Source organism: Enhydra lutris, unplaced genomic scaffold (genome assembly GCF_002288905.1).
Source record: "Enhydra lutris kenyoni isolate GAN:26980312 unplaced genomic scaffold, ASM228890v2 scaffoldscaffold68, whole genome shotgun sequence".
NCBI classification, from domain to species: Eukaryota; Metazoa; Chordata; class Mammalia; order Carnivora; family Mustelidae; genus Enhydra; species Enhydra lutris.
The window spans coordinates 4847067-4868658 of record NW_019154152.1 but is presented as its reverse complement, the minus strand read 5'-3'; the positions used below and the strand labels follow the sequence as shown (position 1 = coordinate 4868658).

At 39.1% G+C, this 21592-nt stretch overlaps 1 protein-coding gene across 2 annotated transcripts; it reads left to right on the top strand.

Annotated features, from left to right (window-relative positions):
• The first annotated feature begins 3114 nt into the window (after positions 1-3114).
• On the top strand, positions 3115-19852 carry LOC111159578 (WEE1 G2 checkpoint kinase). 2 transcript variants are annotated; one of them, XM_022522107.1, is made up of 12 exons: positions 3115-3849; positions 5304-5509; positions 6212-6275; positions 6475-6647; positions 7347-7468; positions 11286-11432; positions 13553-13648; positions 13736-13821; positions 14678-14848; positions 14945-15090; positions 16021-16109; positions 19707-19852. In XM_022522107.1, the coding sequence occupies exons 1-12, from the start codon at positions 3274-3276 to the stop codon at positions 19823-19825; spliced, it is 1995 nt and encodes a 664-aa protein (XP_022377815.1). In that variant the 5' UTR covers positions 3115-3273; the 3' UTR covers positions 19826-19852. The 2 variants fall into 2 exon arrangements, with proteins under 2 accessions (XP_022377815.1, XP_022377817.1); XM_022522109.1 differs by lacking the exon at positions 19707-19852 and having other exon boundaries at positions 3117-3849; positions 16021-17373.
• The last annotated feature ends 1740 nt before the right edge of the window (positions 19853-21592 follow it).

The following is a 21592-nucleotide window of genomic DNA, read 5'->3' as shown; positions in this document are numbered from 1 at the left end:
GGAGAAAGAACAGGAAATTTGAATTAGATATGCCCTGGGGCAGGTGGGCGTAACCCCATCCTTCCAGTACAGTGAGTCCTGTACTTGGAGGAGCCTGAAATTGAAAAAATCAGAGCAATCATTTAGAATTTCAGTTAGGACACTGCTACAGTTAAACCATAACACTATGCCATGTTGTCAGCTGGAGGGGGTAAGGCCTGGGTTTCTTACTCATTTTGGTACTTTTGTTTTAAAGAACACCGAGATTTTTATTCCAGAAACATTTATTTAAGTACCTTCCCAGGGGCCAAGGCACATTGCTGGCTCCTGGAGCTCTGAAGACAAATAAAACTTGATCTGAGCCCTGGGTGGAAGGGCAGCCAGACAAGTAAACAAAGAGTGTTTACATTGTCCATTACAGGTATGGTGGAAAACCTGGTGCACAGTGTCTCTTCTACCTAGAAGTGGAGAAAGTTAAGGAAAGGCTTTAGAGAAGAAATGGTTTTCCAACTGAGCCTTGTTCCCAACTTTTAAAGACACTCCTTCTTTCCTCCAGTCATTCTATACATTCAGTGGAAATTTACCTTTCCCATTCTGTGGGTGGGCTTAGGTGCCAAGTATTCGAAGTACTGGGGCTGTGTAGCAAGAACGCTTCCCTTCCTGTTCAGAAGCCAGGCCGTTTTGCTCCAGCCTACTTAAAGGACCTCCCAGTTTAGAGAAGCAGACAGGTGGCATAGTTAAGAGTTGAAAAAAAAAAAAAAAAACGTTAAGGGACAGTTTACCTCCAAGAACAGGCTATACTGGGGTAGCTGGGAGACTTCTGTACCAGTTGAATTTATACTGAGAGAGAAAAATAAACCAATCAACAAATATTTAAATAAGGGCTCTATTATCATTCAGAAGATATTGAAAGCCTAAGCCACGCTAGAACACTGAATAAACAAAATAGAAAAGGTCCCTACACTCAGAGAACTCATTTTCTAGAAGGGGATAGTAGTAAACAAAGAATCAACATACTTTGAGATAGATATAAGTATGTCAGGGGAATAAAGCAAGGCGTTGTGGAAGAGTGAAGGGGGAGGGGATGTGAGTTTGCAGGGATAGCAACAGAGGATATAGAATTCCTACATAGGAGGGGGTTAGGAACAACATTCTAGTTGCAGAAGAGGTTATCTACAGGGCTTTAAAGTTTACTTCGGAAACACTATTTTTACATACAACTCATGTTAAAGATAAATAAAAAGTCATTTTCTCAAGTTATTTTTATTTACACTCACATGAACTTGAGAAAATCAACTCAATATAGTCAACTAAGCATATCAAAGAATCATATTTGCCATTAGGAGTGAAGGAGAGTAGGTGTTGGAGGGAGAGTGCTAAAAACCATTCCTTGGCTTTGGCCTGCAGGCATCAGAGAATGCCTCTCCTTGAAACATACAAAAGGGTAGATAGAGTTCCTGTCTTCCAGGGAGCTTAACACTGAATTTGGATTAACATGAAAAAAAAAGACACATATATCAGTTAGCAAATGTCTGGAGAAGACAGCTGTCTACCCTTCACTGCATCTTCAGTTATGTGATCTCAGGGAATTTCCCATGTGATAAGTATTAAAGTATGTTCCCATTATTAAAAATCCAGTTTGAGTTTAGCCTTTGAAAAGTGTTAGAACAACACATATGGCAAAGTGTTAGTATTCATAAAGTGCTACAATAAGAAAAAGACAATAGAAAAGTATAAGTGGCCATTGGCACGTGAAAATTGTCCAACGATACGTATCAAAACAACAAAATTACATTAGCAAACATTAAATATCCACTTACGTCCAGAATTCATGAGCAGTGTATTCTAATCCACTGCCAATGACAATGTAAATTGTTTTTTTCTGGAGGTTAGTTTGGCAGTTTATGTCCTTTGACCCAGTAATTCTCACTTCAGTGAATTTCTTTAAAAAAACCAAAACCCAAACCCTCAAAGAACACAGAGAAAAACACCGCATGAGAAGTTAGAATATTCTTCACAGGGTTATTTGCAACTGAAAAATTACAAGAAACTTGTCTGTGTAACGATAAAGGACAGATAAAATCACTATTTGACGGAGTCCTGGGGGAATTTTTTTCTCAAGTTGCGTTTAAGTTTGCAGAGGGGTGTGCCAATCTTTTTTGCCAACACTTGCCCACGTGCTGGCAAACCAATATAAACACCGTGGCTGCGTGGTGGGTGCTGGGTTTCGGGCTGGGGCGGACTACGGTGCTGCTGCTGTTTACTCTGGACAAATGTGGGGGGGGGGGCAGAGGGAAGACTGCAAAGGGGGCCACGACCTAGGGGAAGTTCACCTCGCAGGGGACACACCCGACCCCTACAGCCATCCGGAGGGGAACTGAGGCCTTCCCCACAGCCGGTGCCTCGGCCGCAAGCTCTCGTATGTTCGCTTTCTTGTTGATTACGGTGTCCACCCTAAGCAACCGGCTCAGTTCGGAAAACTGAGGCCCGAGTCACCATTTCTGGCTCAAACCTCTACAGGGGAACGTGACTGCCCACAGCCACGCCCACAACGCCCCAGGCCCGCACCAAAGGGACGCGGGACCCCGAGGCCGGACTCCCTGGGCTAAGCCCAAGGGCCACCGTGGTTCGGCGAACGCTCCGACCCCGCGGGGACCAGAAGTGTTCCCCACCTCCCACCTCAGATCTCAGAGCGCCTGAGGGACAGCGAGCAGGTCGCCTCCAGGCTGGCGTTCGGCTGGGCGGGTACCCTTCGCCCCTCCCAGAGGGCCGCCTCGGCTCTCCCGCCCAGCCCCGACCGGGCGGCTCCCGGCGCCGCTCCCAGAAGTCTGGCTTCCTCATAGGCCCGCGGCCAGGCCCGGCTGAGTGGGGGGCGGGGGCGGAACCAGCGGGTTCGCGCCAAAATCGCGTAGTTGATCCCTCCCCCGCGGGCTACGTCGCGCCCTCCTTTTTTTTCAAACCCGGGGCTGGGCGGGGATTGGTCCGTCAGGCACTCACGTGGTTAACGGTCGCGGGAAGCCGCGGAGCCCGAACCTGCGGGTGGACCTGCGGAGACCCCAGCCTCGGTGCTCAGGCCGCCCCGCCTCTGCTGGACAGTCCACGCCGCCGCCGCCGCCGCCACCGCCGGCTGCAGCCCCGAGCGCCCCGGAGCCGCAGCCCGCCACCGCGCAGGTCCGCCGCCGCGGCTACTAGGCGCGCCCAGTCGCACGTGGCGGACCCGCCCCCTGGGCCGTCCGCGTCCTGGACTCCTCCGGCTCCAGCTCTCCGGTCCTCGGCCCGGGACCCAGGGACGCGATGAGCTTCCTGAGCCGGCAGCAGCCGCCGCCGCCCCGCCGCCCAGGGGCTTCCTGCACTTTGAGGCAGAAGCTGATCTTCTCGCCCTGCAGCGACTGTGAGGAGGAGGAAGAGGAGGAAGAGGAGGAGGGCAGCGGCCACAGCACTGGGGAGGATTCCGCCTTTCAAGAGCCCGACTCGCCGCTGCCGCCCGCTCGTAGCCCCACAGAGCCCGGGCCCGAGCGCCGCCGCTCTCCCGGCCCGGCCCCCGGCAGCCCCGGGGAGCTGGAGGAGGACATGTTGCTGCGGGGCGCCTGTCCGGGCGCGGACGCGCCGGGCGGCGGGGCCGAGGGCGACTCGTGGGAGGAGGAGGGTTTCGGCTCCTCGTCGCCGGTCAAGTCGCCGGCAGCCGCCTACTTCCTGGGCAGCTCGTTCTCGCCGGTGCGCTGCGGCGGCGCGGGGGACGCGTCCCCGCGCCGCTGCGGGGCGCGCCGGGCTAGCGACGGCCCCTGCTCGCCGCTGCCGGACCACCCAGGCACCCCGCCGCACAAGACCTTCCGCAAGCTGCGGCTCTTCGACACGCCGCACACGCCCAAGGTGAGAGGACGCAGGGCCCCGAGCCCCCGAGCCCGCGCCCGCCCAGCCTTTTAAAAAGGCCGCGGCGCCGGGAGCTGAGCGCGGCGCTGCCCGGGTTCGGTTACATAACCGCCCGGCCGCACCCCCACTCGTTCCCCTGGGCCGCAACAAAAAGTTGGCAGCCCCTCTTTTTGGCCCTGCCCAGAAGTTGTCCGTTAAGATTATGTAACTGAACAATGGGCCTCTTCTGGAACTTCTTCATCTTTCAAAGGGGTTGATCGGCGCCGTCCAGGTGGCTGATGATTTCACGCCCGTCGAGTGGGGGCCTTCCCGACAGTGTCAGCCCGGAGTGTGGCCCTGATAACGTGGTTTGGAAGGATGTTGGAGTGCTGCTGTCCCGGCCACTTGACACTCCTGAGCGCCGCAGCCATATGGTGCCTTTTAAACGCAGTGATGGGCCCTGTAATTTGGGCGGCGCACGTAGGAGTTCGGTTAAAAAATTTCATGCGCTTACCGTTTCGTGTCATGTGGCCTTAAGGGGTTAAGTTTGAGGTATGGAGGGAGGGGGACTGCGCTTCGACTCCGGAGAAAAGGCTGGCCTTCCAAGCATTTCCAGTCTTAAAAGACTCCTTAACCCAGAGTAGCATTTAAGCTACTGTCCGTACATGGTATTTATTGGGTGAGCGTTTGTTTACACCCTTGGGTTTGCAGTGCCCATGTGTGGTCCCCCTAAAGTGTAACGATTAGGGACATCCAGCTGTTAAAAGCCAGCATCGGTGGAGTTTCTTGGACCCTTGTGCTTTCATATTGCTGATAATATATCACAATGAAGGAGGACCTGTTTGTTGAGTAGCAAGTGAGTATGCAGATTAGTACTTCTGAAACTTTAGATGCAGCGGCAGATTTTAAAAGCGGACCCGTCACGAAATTGAGACAAGTATCGCGTTTATAAGACTCATATGGAAAATGTACCTTTTTGAGTCCCTTTCAGTACCGTGGGTCGTAAACTTAACGAAGAAGTGTGTTTTTGGAGCGTTACTGTTTATTAGGGACTTGCCCAAAACATGATCCCTCTGGAAGTGAGGGGAGGAGTCCGTTGGAGGTGGTTTTCAAAGCCCTATTTGGATGGGGGGAAGGGAGCTTTTATGGGGCTCCCTGACTGCTTTCTATTTTTAGATGGAATGAAAGGTTTTGTTAACTCCTGGACTCTAGAATAAACTTAATTTCAGTCTGCATTCCTACTGTTTTTAGGGTCAGAGACCTATTTTATGTGGCTATCTGTTTTAGAAAGGGTGGTTGGTATCTACCTTTCAGACTGCTATAGTTATCCACGGTTTGTTTTGCTGGAGATGTGACAGAGGCTTGTGTGTTGCTTTGATCTACACTATCAGACCTGTGAAAGGCTTGTTGAAGGTTGGGTTGAGAAGGCTGTCTGTAGGACTTGGAAACTAAAAATTTCATTTTTACTGTCCTAGAGTTTGCTCTCCAAAGCGCGAGGAATCGATTCCAGCTCTGTTAAACTTCGAGGTGGTTCTCTATTCATGGATACAGAAAAATCAGGAAAAAGGGAATTTGACATGCGACAGACTCCTCAAGTGAATATTAATCCTTTTACCCCAGATTCTGTGTTACTTCATTCCTCAGGACAATGTCGTAGAAGAAAGCGAACACATTGGAATGAGTAAGTTATTTAGTATTTCACAGTGTGGTCCCCAACCACTCACGACTGGTTTGTGGTACTTACCAAATTCAGTTTCATCTGAATTACATGGAAGTTTGTGCTCTGAAATTTTTCTGTTGCTAGCACCCACTTCCCAGGAGAGGTAGGTGGAAAGTAATCAGCTGTGGAAAAGTAGTGGTGTGAAAAAGGAAGGAATAAAAAGCCTAGATAGCTTGTAGAAAATCTGCTGGTGTCAAAAATGAGGCAGGCAGAGAGAGTTGATTTAGACTTTAATTTTGATATGTGTAGTGGTGTTGTTGGCTTGTAGTTAATAAGTATATTTCAGCAGGGACAGCATTTTCATCAACTGAGCTATACCTTGTGATTGTAAAATTAAGTGCTTATCTTTTTTTATTTAAGATTTTATTTATTTTGGGGAGAGAGAGAGCATGCGCATAAACACAAAGCTGTGGGGAGGGGCAGAAGGAGAAGCAGACTCCCCGCTGAGCAGGGAGCTGGACACAGGACTCAATCCCAGAACCCTGGGATCATGACCCAAGCTGAAGGCAGATGCTTAACTGACTGAGCCACCCAGACGCCCTTTCTTGTCTGTTTCTATTCATTAAAATATAATTTCACTGTACACCTATCAGATTAAGTTTTGGATCTCTAGTTGATGTATCTGTTAGATCTCTTGATGGAAAAATACATAATATTTTTCAGTTCTTGTGGTGAAGACATGGAAGCCAGTGATTATGAGTTTGAAGATGAAACAAGACCTGCTAAAGTAAATATCTTTTCATTTTCTTTTTATTGTTTCTGAGATTTCATTTTCTACTTCTTAACAAGTTACCATATATACATTTTAAATATCCATTAAAACATAAGATATAATGACTTAAGTTTCACATACAGTGCTATCATCATAGCAAAAAATCATTTTTATATCTTTGTATTATGTATATGGATACGCTTTTTTATTACAGAGAATTACAATTACTGAAAGCAATATGAAGTCTCGGTATACAACAGAATTTCATGAGCTAGAGAAAATTGGCTCTGGAGAATTTGGTTCAGTGTTTAAGTGTGTGAAGAGGCTGGATGGATGCATTTATGCCATTAAACGATCAAAAAAGCCATTGGCTGGCTCTGTTGATGAGTATGTATTAAAAATTTTGTCTTTTGCTCTTTTATTCCCTATGGTGTTAACAAACCTTAAGGTTTTACATAATCAAGCACTAAAATTCTTTCACTTTTGAGAAGCTATAATAATTTAAACGTATCCTTTCCATTTTGTGCCATTAATTCTTATTGGACTTGGGAGAATTATATGAGTAGTCTGATTTTGAAACCTAACTTTTTTTTTTAAAAGAATTTATTTATTTATTTGACAGACAGAGATCACAAGTAGGCAGAGAGGCAGGCAGAGAGAGAGAGAGAGAGAAGCAGGCTCCCTCCTGAGCAGAGATCCTGTTGCCAGGCTCGATCCCAGAACCCTGGGATCATGACCAGAGCTGAAGGCAGAGGCCCCAACCCACTGAGCCACCCAGCCACCCCTTGAAACCTAATTTAAATTTCTTTGTTCTGATAGCATCCATGAATTCAGAGTAAAATGGAGTTTCATTTTTCTCAAGTTCTAGGGCCAGCAAGGTTCCTTATTTGTAACATTCTTCTTTAATGGAATCCTTTAGAAAAATCTGGTACAGAGGTTCTCACCCCCTCTCTCTTAAGCAAGTTATCCTTCAGCATAATGATAGATGACAGAAATTAAGTTTCTCTTATGAAGTCAGATAAATTTGTTCAGTTTAGGCTTGAACAAAAATGATTTACCATTCTATCAATCTCAAATTTCTCCTAGGCAGAACGCTTTGAGGGAAGTATATGCTCATGCAGTGCTTGGACAACATTCTCATGTAGTTCGATATTTCTCTGCATGGGCAGAAGATGATCATATGCTTATACAGAATGAATACTGTAATGGTGAGTAATATGTTGGTTCTGTTACAGACTTGTGAGCTCAAAAAAATGAACACTGAGGAAATAGTTTTTATTTGAAATCCTGCTCTAATTCTATGTCTCTTTTATCTCTTATAAATTCAAAGAGAGCCTATCTTTTATAAATTGAAGAAGCCTAACCTGAGTTTCAGTGAAGTTCATTGCTTACCTGGATATTAAGTAAAGATTGAAAACCTTGTCCCAGTTACTTCAGTAGTAGAATTGTGCATGGTAGTGTGCCTGTTAGTCAAACTGATCTTGAGAGGACAGTGGTCTTGCCATACATATTTTGGCATCCCTAGCATGTAGCATAGTGTATGTAGGGTATGGTAGTTCATAATATAGGTTCAATTCATTTTAGCCTTCCCTTTCCATTTCATTTTATGAAATGGAGTTAAAACTGATGCTGGTTAATCATAAAGTGACAGTAACTCTCCATTGTTCCAACTTAAGCCATTTGTTAAAGTATTCTATAATCTTGCCACCATTCCCATTTTTCCAACCTAGTTTACCATTAGAATTCTCTCACAATTTTCTATTAAGTTATGCCTTTAGTTCTCTAGCTGTGCCTCTCTCCCTCATTTCCCCCCAAAAACAAGAAAAAAGCATCTGTAGAGGGTCAACTTTGGATCTCTGGAGAGCTTTCAATTTTCAAAAAGTCCCTCAAGGACCAACTTTGTTCCCCCCTTCGTAATTAAACCTTTATCAAAACCCTAGTCTCAATTCTGATTCTTGTAAATACCTGTTATTAAATAGGTTAATCTTTATATATGCTGGGTTTCCATTTCTGTATATCTTCTGTGAATATTAGAGAATTTGGAATTTAGTGAGCAGTTGGGAGGTGATAGCAAAGGTTTGTTTGTTACTTTTTTTTTTTTATTCTCGTTATTTTTTCCTTCAACAAGACCAGCCTTCTCATAGCTTGTTAATAAATAAGTGGTGTAGGTAGTGGATTCAGGTTTTCAGTATTTAAAAAGATTGAACAAAAAGGAAGTAAAAGATCCATTTCTCACACCTAGCTTTTTGTTGAGTTGTCATTATATTAATTCTCTGTACTTGAAAAAACTAAGTACTCAGTATATAGCATTGGTGCTAATTTGTTTCATACATCTCTTGAAATGTTTCTATTCATATCATCAGAATATTTATGTAGCTATCATGACCTTATGGACTAATCTGTTTCTTAACCTTCAGTTTTCAGTTACTGCACTTAATATAGGGCAGTTTGACCATGTCTTTTCCACTAGATGTTTGCTAGATGCCATCTTCTGGTTTCTTTCTCCCTTTCACTTTGTTGATGCAGTTGGTCCTCTTAACAAGTATTTCAGTAGCAGTCCAGGGATCACACATTTGTAACAATCCACCAAATAAATATGTGGTTGTATAATTCAGATGATTTTGAGAAAACTTTGGGCCTGGGGGGATAGGGAGGGGTGAGTTGATGTCCTACCCTCTCAGATTATAAAGACCTTGTCCTAAAAAACAAAATAAAACAAAACCCTGTCTTGTTATACAGTTAGATTATAAAATAATATTTTGTAACAGTTTATTATTTTGGAACAGTATAAAACACTTAAAGAATACACAGATCTTTAAAAATAAATAGACCTGTGTGAAACAGGGTTGCCTCTTAGAATAGTTGTCTTTTCTGTTTAGATGAAAGGAAATGAAGCTACCTAAATACATTCCTAAACTCTTCTATTTCCTTCTGCCATCATTGTTCTCTCCACATAAAGCTTTGAATGTCCTAATAATAGGCCCGATCTTCAGATCGTTTTCCACAGTTCTACAGGGAACTCATTCTATTATTTCATTTATACATGGTGATTAACTGATGTCCTTTATCGTGACTAAGTTTCCTTATTATCTCAAACAGTCATTTTGCATTTTAAGCCTTTTGTCTTGATTTGGTGATAGACTGAAATTTTTACCCCGGTAAACAAGTGTGGGAAAATGTGGATGGGTAGGGGAAGAGAATGTGAAATATCAGATGAGTGTCTTGCTCTTCTTACTTCTATTTGCCTTTCAGCAGTGAAATAGAAGGAACTGGCCTAGCTATAGCTGGTAGATCCACTAAAATGTTTATTAAACTTAGACTAGGACTTCAAGCTCTTTTATAGACCTCCCTTCTAGAGCCCTTTTTCCTGCAGCTCAATATTTGTTATGAGTATAGAGAACATACTTAAGTCTAAAATACTGAGGTGTGTGATTTATTTTTATTTTTAAAATACATTGGACATTTTGCTACCTAGTCTTATTCAAATTGTATGACTTCCTTTCCTGACTAATGTATACTAATATACCTTCCTGATTTTATTACCCTGGTTCTGATTTCATTATTCCTAACTAAGCTTTAAACAGAAGTGGTTTGTTTTGGTTTTTGATTTTTGTTTTGTTTTACATAACTCCTCTTTTCCTAAGATAAGTTATAAACTTAAAAATGTTTTTAATAAAACTTAAAGAGTATAAACTTAAAAGCTTTTTTAAAGTGTAAACTAATGAACTGGTTGGTTTGACCTATCCTACAAAAGCAGGTTTTATTCTTATTCATAGTAAAAGTAGTATAAGTTAAAACTATTCAAATACTGGTTTTTACCTATAAAATTTATAGACTGTTGTCAAGGGTGTGGGGAAAACCGTTTTTCTCATACATTAATGATAGGAGTGTAAATTGGTACAGGCTTCTCTATGGGGAACTGTGTGTGTGTGTGTGTGTGTGTGTGTGTGTGTGTGTGTGTGTGTAAGTAAAATTGCCCCATATTTGTCTTCCAAAGCCCCAAATTCACATAAGGCACATGTTAGCAGAGTTTAAGTACCGGCCATTTTGAAATCAGAAACAGAATACGCTGTTACTTCTTTTATGTGGATTTTCACAGGCCCTGAAGTTTTGGCACTGATGGTGTAAATACCAACCCTAAGCTGTTTTGTAGCAGAATAAACAGAGAAATGTCCCTCTCAGCTATAAATACATATTCTATATATAAGGTAGTATTTCACACACATACTTGAGCCACATATTATCATTGTTTTGTGACTAAGCATATCCTTTAATTTTTTAAAAAAGATTTTATTTATTAGAGTATGTGCATGAGCATGAGGGTGGGCTACAGAGAGGAACAGAGAGGGACAAACAGCCAGCCCGAGGGAGGGCTCGATCCCACGATCCTAAGATCATGACCGGAGCCAAAACCAAGAGTCAGATGCTTAACCAAGTGCCACCCAGGCACCCCTGTATATACCCTTTAAACCGGCAATTTGTTTCTATAAGATATGTTAAATGTGTGTGAAATGACCAATGTACAAAGTTATTCCTTAGACTATAGTATATAGTACTAAAAGCTCGGAAATTACTTTAAAATGTTCATCAATTAGGAGACCAGCTGATACATTGCCATTCATTTACACTATGAAATTCTGTAGAGACACAAGAGAGAACAGGGTAGCCTTTGTATGTTAGTAAAGAACGATCTTCAAGATAATGAAAATATGTTGTCATTTGTGTGAAAAGGAGTTGAGAAAAATATATAAGAAACCAATAACATTGGTTTATTCTGGGAAAAAGAAACAGGTAGGATGCTGGGGTATATGGATGAAAAAAAACTTTACATTTTATTTTGTACCCATGTGAGTATATTACTTAATTGAAAGAATAAATAAAATTTAGATTTCACAAGCAGGAAAAAGAATAGGTTGTATAAAATGCTACTTTCTTTCTTGAGTTTGTGGCCACTCAATAAAGATGGAGGGAAGAGAAGTAAGATCTCATGAAGAGGAAATTGCTAATTTTTCCTGTGTTTGTTAGGTGGAAGTTTAGCTGATGCCATAAGTGAAAACTATAGAAGCATGAGTTACTTTACAGAAGCAGAGTTGAAGGATCTCCTTTTGCAAGTTGGCCGGGGCTTGAGGTATATTCATTCAATGTCTTTGGTTCATATGGATATAAAACCTAGTAAGTATTACAAATTCTCTGACCTGTGTTCTTTAGTTTTATAGAGAATAAATTATTTCATTAAAACAATATGAAAACATATACATCTTACTATGTTTTTTCATTATTGGTTTTAAAAGACCTTTGAGCCACATACTGTTTTATGATTTCCATTCACTTCTTCTCCTGTTATTCCAAAGTATTTGAGGCAATTCATTTTTAATAAAAGTTGGAAAAATTTGCTGAATCTTATGGAAACCTCCCATAGTTATGAAGTGGGACTCTGATGGGAAGACTAAGAACCTATTGTTTAAAGTCCCTCTCTTCTAGGTTATAGAACTATAGTTACAAAATAGTGCTGGTGCTGCTAACAGGGTTGTTAGAATAAAATGAGATATGTGAACATATTTTTGGAAACTTAAGTGCTATGTAAACATGGTGATATTTCTAGCCTGTATACCATGAAAGTGTTACTGCATTATTCAGAAAACAAATGGCATAATCAGTATGATTATCTTGCATTTAAAAAGGGTGCAAGTGAATGCAGCCATAACAACGTGCACATTCCTCTCATTTTATTAAAATAACCTCATAATGTGTACTTTTAAAAGTTGTAAGTCAACTCTACCTTTTTGTTTCAGTAAATTTTCATCTCTTCTAATAGCTAGATCATATTAAAATTTTTTCCAGGTGACCCAAGTCTTTTTGTCCAAACTAGTATCCATTTTCAGGACCATGCATTCCATCTGCTTCTATTTCCACCCCCCCTTCAGGTTTTGCCCTTCCTCTTCCTTAAAAAAATAATACTGATATGGACTTTGTCTTATAAGATGTCCTTTCTTCTGGATTTGATTGGTTGCTCCATTGTATCATTTATCTTACTCATTTTTCCCCTATGTTTCCTATAAAAGGGAAGTTAAAACTAACAGATTGATGAATTCAAGTATGAATTTTAGGCTAGGTATTTCTTTTCTTTTTTTTTAAGATTTTATTTATTTATTTGACAGAGATCACAAGTAGACAGAGGGCAGGCAGAGAGAGAGAGAGGGAAGCAGGCTCCCTGCTGAGCAGAGAGCCTGATGCGGGACTCGATCCCAGGACCCGAGATCATGACCTGAGCAGAAGGCAGCAGCTTAACCCACTGAGCCACCCAGGTGCCCCTAGGCTAGGTATTTCTAAGTTGAACTTAATGAAGGTTTTTTTGTTTTATTTTTGTCTATGGAAATATGTGATTCATGAGAATTTAAATCATTTTACACAATTACGTGAAGAATTTATCTGTATGTTAATAACTCACTAAAATTTTTATTTTTCAAATGGGGAAAAATAATATTTGAATTGATGGCAGTAAATAGAAATTAGTAAGGTTTGCCTATACTCACTCATACCTTGTTTTAAGTGTCAGACAAACATAGTAGACCCTTATAAGTACAGAAGTTGAAAATATTAAGATGTGAAGTTTTAAAATTTCAAATTTATAAATATCATTGAAAAATAAATTATTCCATAAATAAAGTGAAATTGGAAAGATGACTTAAAAAAATGAGTGTAACATTTTTAAACTCAGTAGTTTATTTACATTTTACATTTACTTTACATTTACATTACTTATTTATTTATAGTGGTAAAACTATTAAAATGAAATCTGTCACTGAAACTTAATGTTAAATCATGAACTTACCTGAATTTGAAGAAGAAAAGTGTGTGTACAGCAGAGGAACCACAGAGCCACATTGGGATGTAGATACAGCCAAACTCAAAAGTTACATTACTTGTATTTTTCATACCAGCCCCTAGCATTAGGTTAAAATTTATGATTTGGAAGCACCACAGATTACAACATTATTGCCTTTTTTGTATTGTTTCTATGTAGTTAAAACTAAAGATCAATGTGTAGATGACAAGAGTCTAAGGAAGTGGTTTCCAGGTGTTCAAAGATCAGTACTAGGTCAGAAAATACGTTCCTTAGAAAGTACAACCCGTTTCCTATCCCCTGAGATTCTTACTTGGTTTTAGGGTAGAACATATGAAAATCTATATGTTTGAAAGCTTTTCGGATGATTCTGATGTATGGCCTTGTTTATGAGTTTTGGTTACACTATTTATTGTTAGTGCAGCTGACATACATAACTGTTTGACAGGTAATATTTTCATATCTCGAACCTCAATCCCAAATGCTGCCTCTGAAGAAGGAGATGAAGATGACTGGGCTTCCAACAAAGTTATGTTTAAAATAGGTAAGAAAGAAAGATAACCAGATTATTGCCTTAAAATAAAGGAAGAGCCTATTTAACTCTTGACTCTATTTTTTTCAATACTTACAGGTGATCTTGGACATGTAACAAGGATCTCTAGTCCACAAGTTGAAGAGGGTGATAGCCGGTTTCTTGCAAATGAAGTTTTGCAGGAGGTAGTTTTTTTCTTTAATAATGCTATTTGTTTTGTAACAATGCAGACATATTAAAATTTTGAGCTCTAATAACTAGTAAGATCTTAAAGAAAGCCTAAACCTTCAGCCAGGGATATTTAATCTAGCAACATTCAGTAAAGGCAAAGATTTATAGCGTTCAACGATGATGGAGTTGTAAAAGAAGTTCTCATACACTACTGGTGCAACTGTAAAATGGCATAGCCTTTTAGGAGATCAAAGTATTTGTATCTATCAACATTTTAAAATGCTGTACCCTTTTACCCAGAATTTCCTTTCTAGGAGTCTTATCCACAGAAATGTTCATATGCAAATAAATTGAGAACAATGTAAATGTTTAGCAATAGAGAAATGGTTAAATAAATTATAGCATATAGTTAATAGTACTATTTGAAAAAGTGTGACCTAAAAAAAAGTGTGACAAAATATTTCTTGATAAAGAGTTTAGAATGAAAGTAGAACAAGCAGAACAAATAAATTGCATGATCCCATTGTTTTTTCATAAGTATATATGTATTTGTAACTTGTCAATGTATGTATGTCTCCTGTATTCATATATGAGTGCCCCAGGATAGGAGTTTATTCTGAGAGATGAATTGGACTAGTGAAAGAGAGAAGGCATTTACTTTTACTCCTCTCCCTGATTATGTATGTATTTGTGATATTAAAAATCTCCTCAAATTTAACTTCTTCTCTGAATAGGTTTTAAAGGTTAAATGTGGCATTGGATATTTTAAGTTAGTCTTATTTCTCACCTAAGTCATCACTGAAGTGTAATTCTACTTTATTTTGGCCATTTTTATATTCCCTTAAAAAAATTTTTTTTATAATTTTACAGAATTATACTCATCTACCAAAAGCGGATATTTTTGCCCTTGCCCTCACAGTGGTATGTGCTGCTGGTGCTGAACCTCTTCCCAGAAATGGAGACCAATGGCATGAAATCAGACAGGGTAGATTACCTCGGATTCCCCAAGTGCTTTCCCAAGAGTTTACAGAGTTGCTAAAAGTGAGCATTTTTGGTATATAATGCACTTTTTATTGACATGGTTTTATATTTTTTTAAATTGCATGTCTTTGCCTTATTTTTACTTCTCTTTCTAAGGTTATGATTCATCCAGATCCAGAGAGAAGACCTTCAGCAATGGCACTGGTAAAGCATTCAGTATTGCTGTCTGCTTCTAGAAAAAGTGCAGAACAATTACGAATAGAATTGAATGCTGAAAAATTCAAAAATTCACTTTTACAGAAGTAAGTGAGAGTTTTATGGAATGTTTTGTTTTAACTTTCTCATTTTCATTTTCAAATTTTAATGAGCGATGATTTAGGTTTTCTGTCAATGAAGGCTGTAGTGGTTTGGTATGTTATACAGTTAAATTTTGGGGATTTCTGCCTTAAATTAATTATTTGTGACCTATTACTTGGTATTGTTCCTAAACTTGGAAATTATGGACTTAAAAATTTTTAAGACTAGCACGTATTTGCAAGTGGTATTAATCCCTAATCCTTAACTTGTAGCAAAAGCTAAGTGAGCCTGTACAGTAGACAGGCTTTTTTTTCCCCCTTAAAGGCTCACCGTAGATTAAGTTTCCTTCATTCTTTCTGTTTATTTTTTATGGAGGGATTAAATGAGTATCGGTTAAGTTAGTAGATGAGTCTCATATTTTGAATGACTTTTGACATTTCAGAAAATTGATGGGAATGATAATTCTAATTCATTTGTTTTATTGCTGATTTTAACCTAATAAAAACTGACTTGAAATATAAAAGGTTTATTTGCCACTAGTTTGATAGCCATCATAGTTTATACAAATGGGAAGTAGAAGTTTCCTTTCATCTCTATTATGTAATGATATTTTCACAATATGAATTAGAGTTCTGTTTGAAATTATTTTGTATTACAACTCAGTCATTACTAACATCTTTATTACTTAGGTCCAAGTATATATGATATTTTAATTCTGAGAGCACAAAATAAAATCATTTCATAAATTCAAGTTGTTTGAGCACAAGCTAAAGTTTCATACTGTAATTTTTTTCCTCAGTTGTATCTTAGAATAATCATAGCATGCTAATAAGATCTCCCAGCTGATAATAAAGTTTGTGTTTGGCCTCTTAGGATCCTTTCCTAGGATTAATACAATAGGTGAAAAGTCTTGTTTCCTATTTTTATGTTCTCAGAGAACTCAAGAAAGCTCAGATGGCAAAAGCTGCAGCTGAGGAAAGAGCACTCTTCACTGATCGGATGACCACTAGGTCCACCACCCAGAGTAATAGAACATCTCGACTTATTGGAAAGAAAATGAACCGCTCTGTCAGCCTTACCATATACTGAACTACTCAATTCCCACCTCCCCCAAAAAACTGTGACAAGAGGAAGCTAGGTTGAAATCACTGCTAGAATCCAGTTTGCAATTACTTTCTCAATCGGTGTCAGTAGTTTTACTGAAATACCTTTTAGAACTTTTATTTGTGAATTACAGTTGAAAGCTGTATCTTGACCAGTGGTATATCAGGCTTTCGTCTAGTCTTACTAGTGTGTCTTCTGTAGGATATCAGTGACTGTTGGATGTTACACCAGCCTTTCCAGGGTTAACCACTGTGGTGGTGTGCTGCTTATAGTTTGCTGTTGCATTGTAATAAAAGGTGTCTTTCCCTGTAGTGACCTGTAAAAGGGACGCAAGGGCTTTATTACAAACATATTCTCCCTTTGAGAAGGGGAATGCTAAGAGACTCAGTACTACTCAGCCTTCAATGTACCTGTGTGTCAATCTTACATTTCTTTTTTTTTTTAATTGTGAATTATACTTGTATATCCAACTGGGAGCACTTTGTAGGCATTGCATGAACCATGGAATGATAATTCTGTGGAAGTATTGCCTTGTGAATTTGCTGCTATTTTAGTTTTGTCGTTGCTGTAAAATTGTAGCATTAAACAATCATTGTTGTTAATAGGCTTTTTTGGAAAACAATTATGTGAAATACATAGCTGCTCTTGATGACAAGCAGCTATTTGCCTTTTTTTCTTTGAACTTTGAAGCTAGTGCATTGGAGTAATGCACCTTTTTTTCCCTTTTGGATTGCTGTATTAATGTAGTATAATTATTACTGGTTTTGTAATTTTTCCTGATAAGCCCTTCCCTGACTCTTTTTTAAAATGTTCCCTCCCTCTACCCAAGTTTTGTACTTGATTGTATTGTTAGTCTGTTTTTAAATGTTTTGCCCGGTTTCTCTTCAATATTTGTGTATATAAACTAATCTTGGTGATAGTGTATATAGCTGTTTGAAATGCCAGAATGACTTCTGACTATTCCAAGCTTTACACAAAATATATTTTATCAATGATAAGCCATTTGACTAATAATACTGGCTAACCAGACATTGCAAAAAACAAAAACAGAATTTGTCTATTGTTTGTTTTCCTATTAATTTTGGTTTACAATTTGTTTGCACTTGTCTGTCTGACTTGTGTTTTATTAACATTGATTGGCATATTAAAAGTCACTCTGAGCTTACCTTAATTGTCTAATTCCTTGTGATGCCTGTTTTCTACCATTTTATCTCTAGTATCACTATATTTTAACATTTAGAGTATAATGTATATAAAATACTAAAAGAGGGCACAGTTTTCGATAGAGTATGGAACATTATTTAATGGTGAGTTTTAGGCTATATCAGTTACATTTGGTAATTGGAGGAAAATTTGTCCATCAACCATAAACTTTTTGTCACTGTAAATATTTAATATTTGTGTATTATATTGCATATTATGCATTTGATCTGCTAGAAATGTAAGATAATGTAGTTTAAAATAGCTTTAGATTATTAAGTGGATATAATGACTCAACTTTCTAATTTAAGCTGAGTCACACAAGAGCTTCAAAGTAAGGCTGTAACTCAACTAGGCTAGATTTTTTAAGAACTGAGAGTGCAAATTTAAGTGATAAACAGTGCTAATTCTATGTGACATCTTTTTCTGATACAGATTAGAACCAGAGTAAGCAGCAAAGGCCTTAGAGCTTAGAGTGGATTTCCCCCACCCCCCCAACCAAAAACAAAACAAAACACCCCAAAAAGGATTTCTCAAGATCCCTATGCTTTTTGATCATGGGTACATAATTTCTGTTGATTAGGGTTTCTTTCTTCCCACTATAAACATTTCTAATAAGCTTAATTACTTTAGCTTTGAAGCTTATGGCATGTTAAAAAGCACATTTTAGAGGTGTGAGAGGAATTAGTGCAGACAGGTAAATTAGATAAAAACTCTGATAGGTGGGGTTGAGGAAAACATACTGCAGAGACTGGAGCAGGTAACACATTTCAGTAGTCACTGAAGACAAAACTATAAAAAGTATAATCAGTGTACATTAGGGTCACTCAAAGTCACTAAGGTGCATTTTTCTAGTGTACTTGCTTCAAAGAAAAAAAATCAGGTGTTTTCCAAGTTGATATTTGCAGTAAATTTTTCATATTGTTTAAGAATATTAGATTAAGTAAAAAAATGTCTGGTTTTCTAGGAAGGAATTCTTAAGCCATCTAAAAGCTGATAGAGTTGGGCTCATATTCACCACAGGATACTTAGGTTGAATGCCTTTTGTGTACTAACTGGTAGACCAAAGACTTGTAAGAAATAGTCTTTGCCCCTCAGTTCTCAGGATAAAATAGAGGAGACCCATGTAAACATAAAATGACAATAAAATGTGATAAGTGATATGTTGGAGGGATTCTGCAGGTAGAGGGCTCAAAGGACAATTATATAGCTTGCAAAGGTGCTGGTGGTAGAGCAGTGATCAGATCCAGGGAATGACATTTAGACTGATTTCAAAGCCATTGTACTGACTCAGGGTAAGAGTAAAGGGCCTGAACTAGGACCCCTGTGGACAAACGAGAATAAGGATTTCATTAGATGGGAGCACTGCACACTAAACAGTTTTTTGTTTTTATATAATAGAATGAGAACTTGTTAGCATAACATCGAGAGGAAACTATAAGTGCTAATATGGAAGCATTGAAGAATTTTCCAGAAAAGTTAACTAAAATGTAAGGGCCTGTTATTATTTGAGACCGATCTCTAACTACTGTTTTGGAAAGCTGACTTTAGTAAAGAAGAAAAATTTTTAAATATTGACTATGTAGGTAGGTAGGAGGAATCATAAATTGCAGTTGACTGCAAATTAAATTGCCTTACCTTTAACTTGACATGAATCCAAGGCATCCCCCTTTAACTAGGGAGCTAATGTCTTGAAGAGCCAGTTCTGAAGCTTTGGTTTTCACTCTGTTCCAGAGGTCAAGAAATAATGGCATTTAAAATATTGCTAACACCTGGATTTGGGTACCGCTTTCAGCTGTCTCCTAATCCTTAAAGCAGCAGCATCCTGACATTAGTTTTCTTCCTCCCTAATTCATCTCCACAAAGCATCTCCCTGACTTTAGCCAACAGATCAAATAAGTGATTGCATCCCTAAGGTATTTTTATGTGTGAAATTTTTAAAGACCAATTAAAGCAATCAACAAAGGATGATCAAAAAAATTTTTGGATGTGTTTTGAATATTGTGAAAATTGTAAGTGAAGCCTGGAACTAGGAATTTGGAGGAAACTGTCTCATTCAGTATTTTGAGGCATTTGTATAACTGTAAAAAAACATCACCGTAACTGATTTGACCCTGCAGAGTGAGTGGATCTAGAAATTTCTCCTGCAAACCCAGTTATGTTGTTAGAAACTTGTCAGAAGCTCAGCAAGGTAGATTTTTATAAAAATGGAGGAGTAAGACATCATTGAAACTGCCCCTTTCCCAGCAATTAGCTTTTTAAAACTTTGAGAAGCATTCATCTGAACATCATTGAACTTTTTTTTTCTTTGTGGCAGATGACCCTAATTTTCAATGCAGTTCAAAGGTCTCTGGAATAAGGAAAAATATCTATGTATGCTCTAGGAAGATTTACCAGGAAAAGATGACATGTTCTGTCCAAACTTCATTAAACTAAGAGTCTAAGAAACCTCGGCCAGTCCAGCCCATGAAGAAAAATACCTCAAGGAACATTTATATCATAGTTCATATTGTTTAGTTTTATATGGTTAATAAATATTTTGAAGAGCACCTTATTTGAGTTTTGACATTCTTATGATATGAACTGGGTTTCCAGGCCTGGAATTCCAGCTTATGCCTACTAATCCATAATGCCAACGGGAAGTATGGGTTTAATGTACAATGACTCTATTTCCGATGATTATCCAGAGAGAGGTCCCTTTTCGCTGATGAGACTATAGAGGCCAAGGTCAGTTAAATAGCTTAGGAGCTCAGTTTGCTAAGTGGGAAAGCCAGAATTCCAACTCAGACGTTATGGCAAAGAATCCTGCTTTTTCCAGACACGTGAAAGTTGAGGACAAATACTAATTAAGGGAAAGAGTGCAGGCAACAAACGAGAGTTAAGAAGATGCTGTCTGAATATTAGGAAAACTGGGAAGACTAATGTCATAGTAACCAAGAGAGAAGTTTGAAGAGAAATTAGGTACAACTGTATACGGAAAAGATTAAGAAGTGACTCAAAGCTCCATGAAGGCATCTAGAGTGGAGATCTTTGGTGAGCAGTTTTAGTGGGGGAAGAGAGGTGTGGGGAACAAAAGCTAGATTGTAGTGAGTTGGGGTATAAATGGGAGATGAGCGAATAGAGATAGCATGTATAAATCATTTTCAAGAAACATGGCTGAGAGGCGCCTGGGTGGCTCAGTAGGTTAAGTGTCTGCCTTCGGCTCAAGGTCATGATCCCAGGATCCTGGGATTGAGTCCAGTGTCAGGATCCCTGCTTGGCTAGGATTCTTCTTCTACCTCCTGCCCCCTTGCTTGTGCACCCTCTCTCTCAGTCAAATAAATAAATAATCTGTAAAAAAAAAAAAAAAAAAGAAAGAAAGAAAAGAAACATGGCTGAAAGAGAAGGGCAAGGGAGAAGAGGACTATAGCTAGATGGGAATCTGGGTTTTTCTGTTTTCACTACCACTTATTGATCACCTAGTATGTGCTAAGTGTTTTACATACATAATATAATTCTCATAAGAGCTCCATAACAAAAAATCCCCATTTTACATATAGTATTTGGAGGAGAGGCAAAAGGAATTTCCCAGATTATATCACTACAAAGTATTGGGATCTAAACCTGAACTTTTTGCACCACTATCCAAATTCATAGCAAATCCTCTGAGCCTGGAACAGGCGAAGGATAAGTGAAGATGAGACAAGTTTGGAAGTGTTTAGAGGAATGCAGGAAATGGGGGAGGAGAACTCCAGTATGATGGCCCCTTTTCTGTAGCTGGAATTGAGTCCCATGAACTGTATAGTGCCTGAGGACAGTGCACGTGTATGGGAGGAATGCTGACTCACTCCACCACCTTTTTTCCTTCTGAATGAGGTGGTTAAAAAGTTTTCAACTTTGTGTTGAAATAAAAAACCATACACACACACACACACACACACACACACACACTATAACTATTTAAAGCAATGTTTTAAGAAGTTTTATGGGGAAATGCCTGTGTTATACTGAAGTAAGAATCAGGAAGAAAAGTTACATATATGGGATTTAAAAAAAAATATTAAAACAGAAGGCTAACATGGCTTTCGTTTGAGTGGTAAAATTATGGGATATTTCCCACTCCTTTTTCCATTCCAAACTTTATGTTTTATTTTTTATTTATTTTTTAAGATTTTATTTTATTATTTTTAAAAAAGATTTTATTTATTTATTTATTTATTTGAC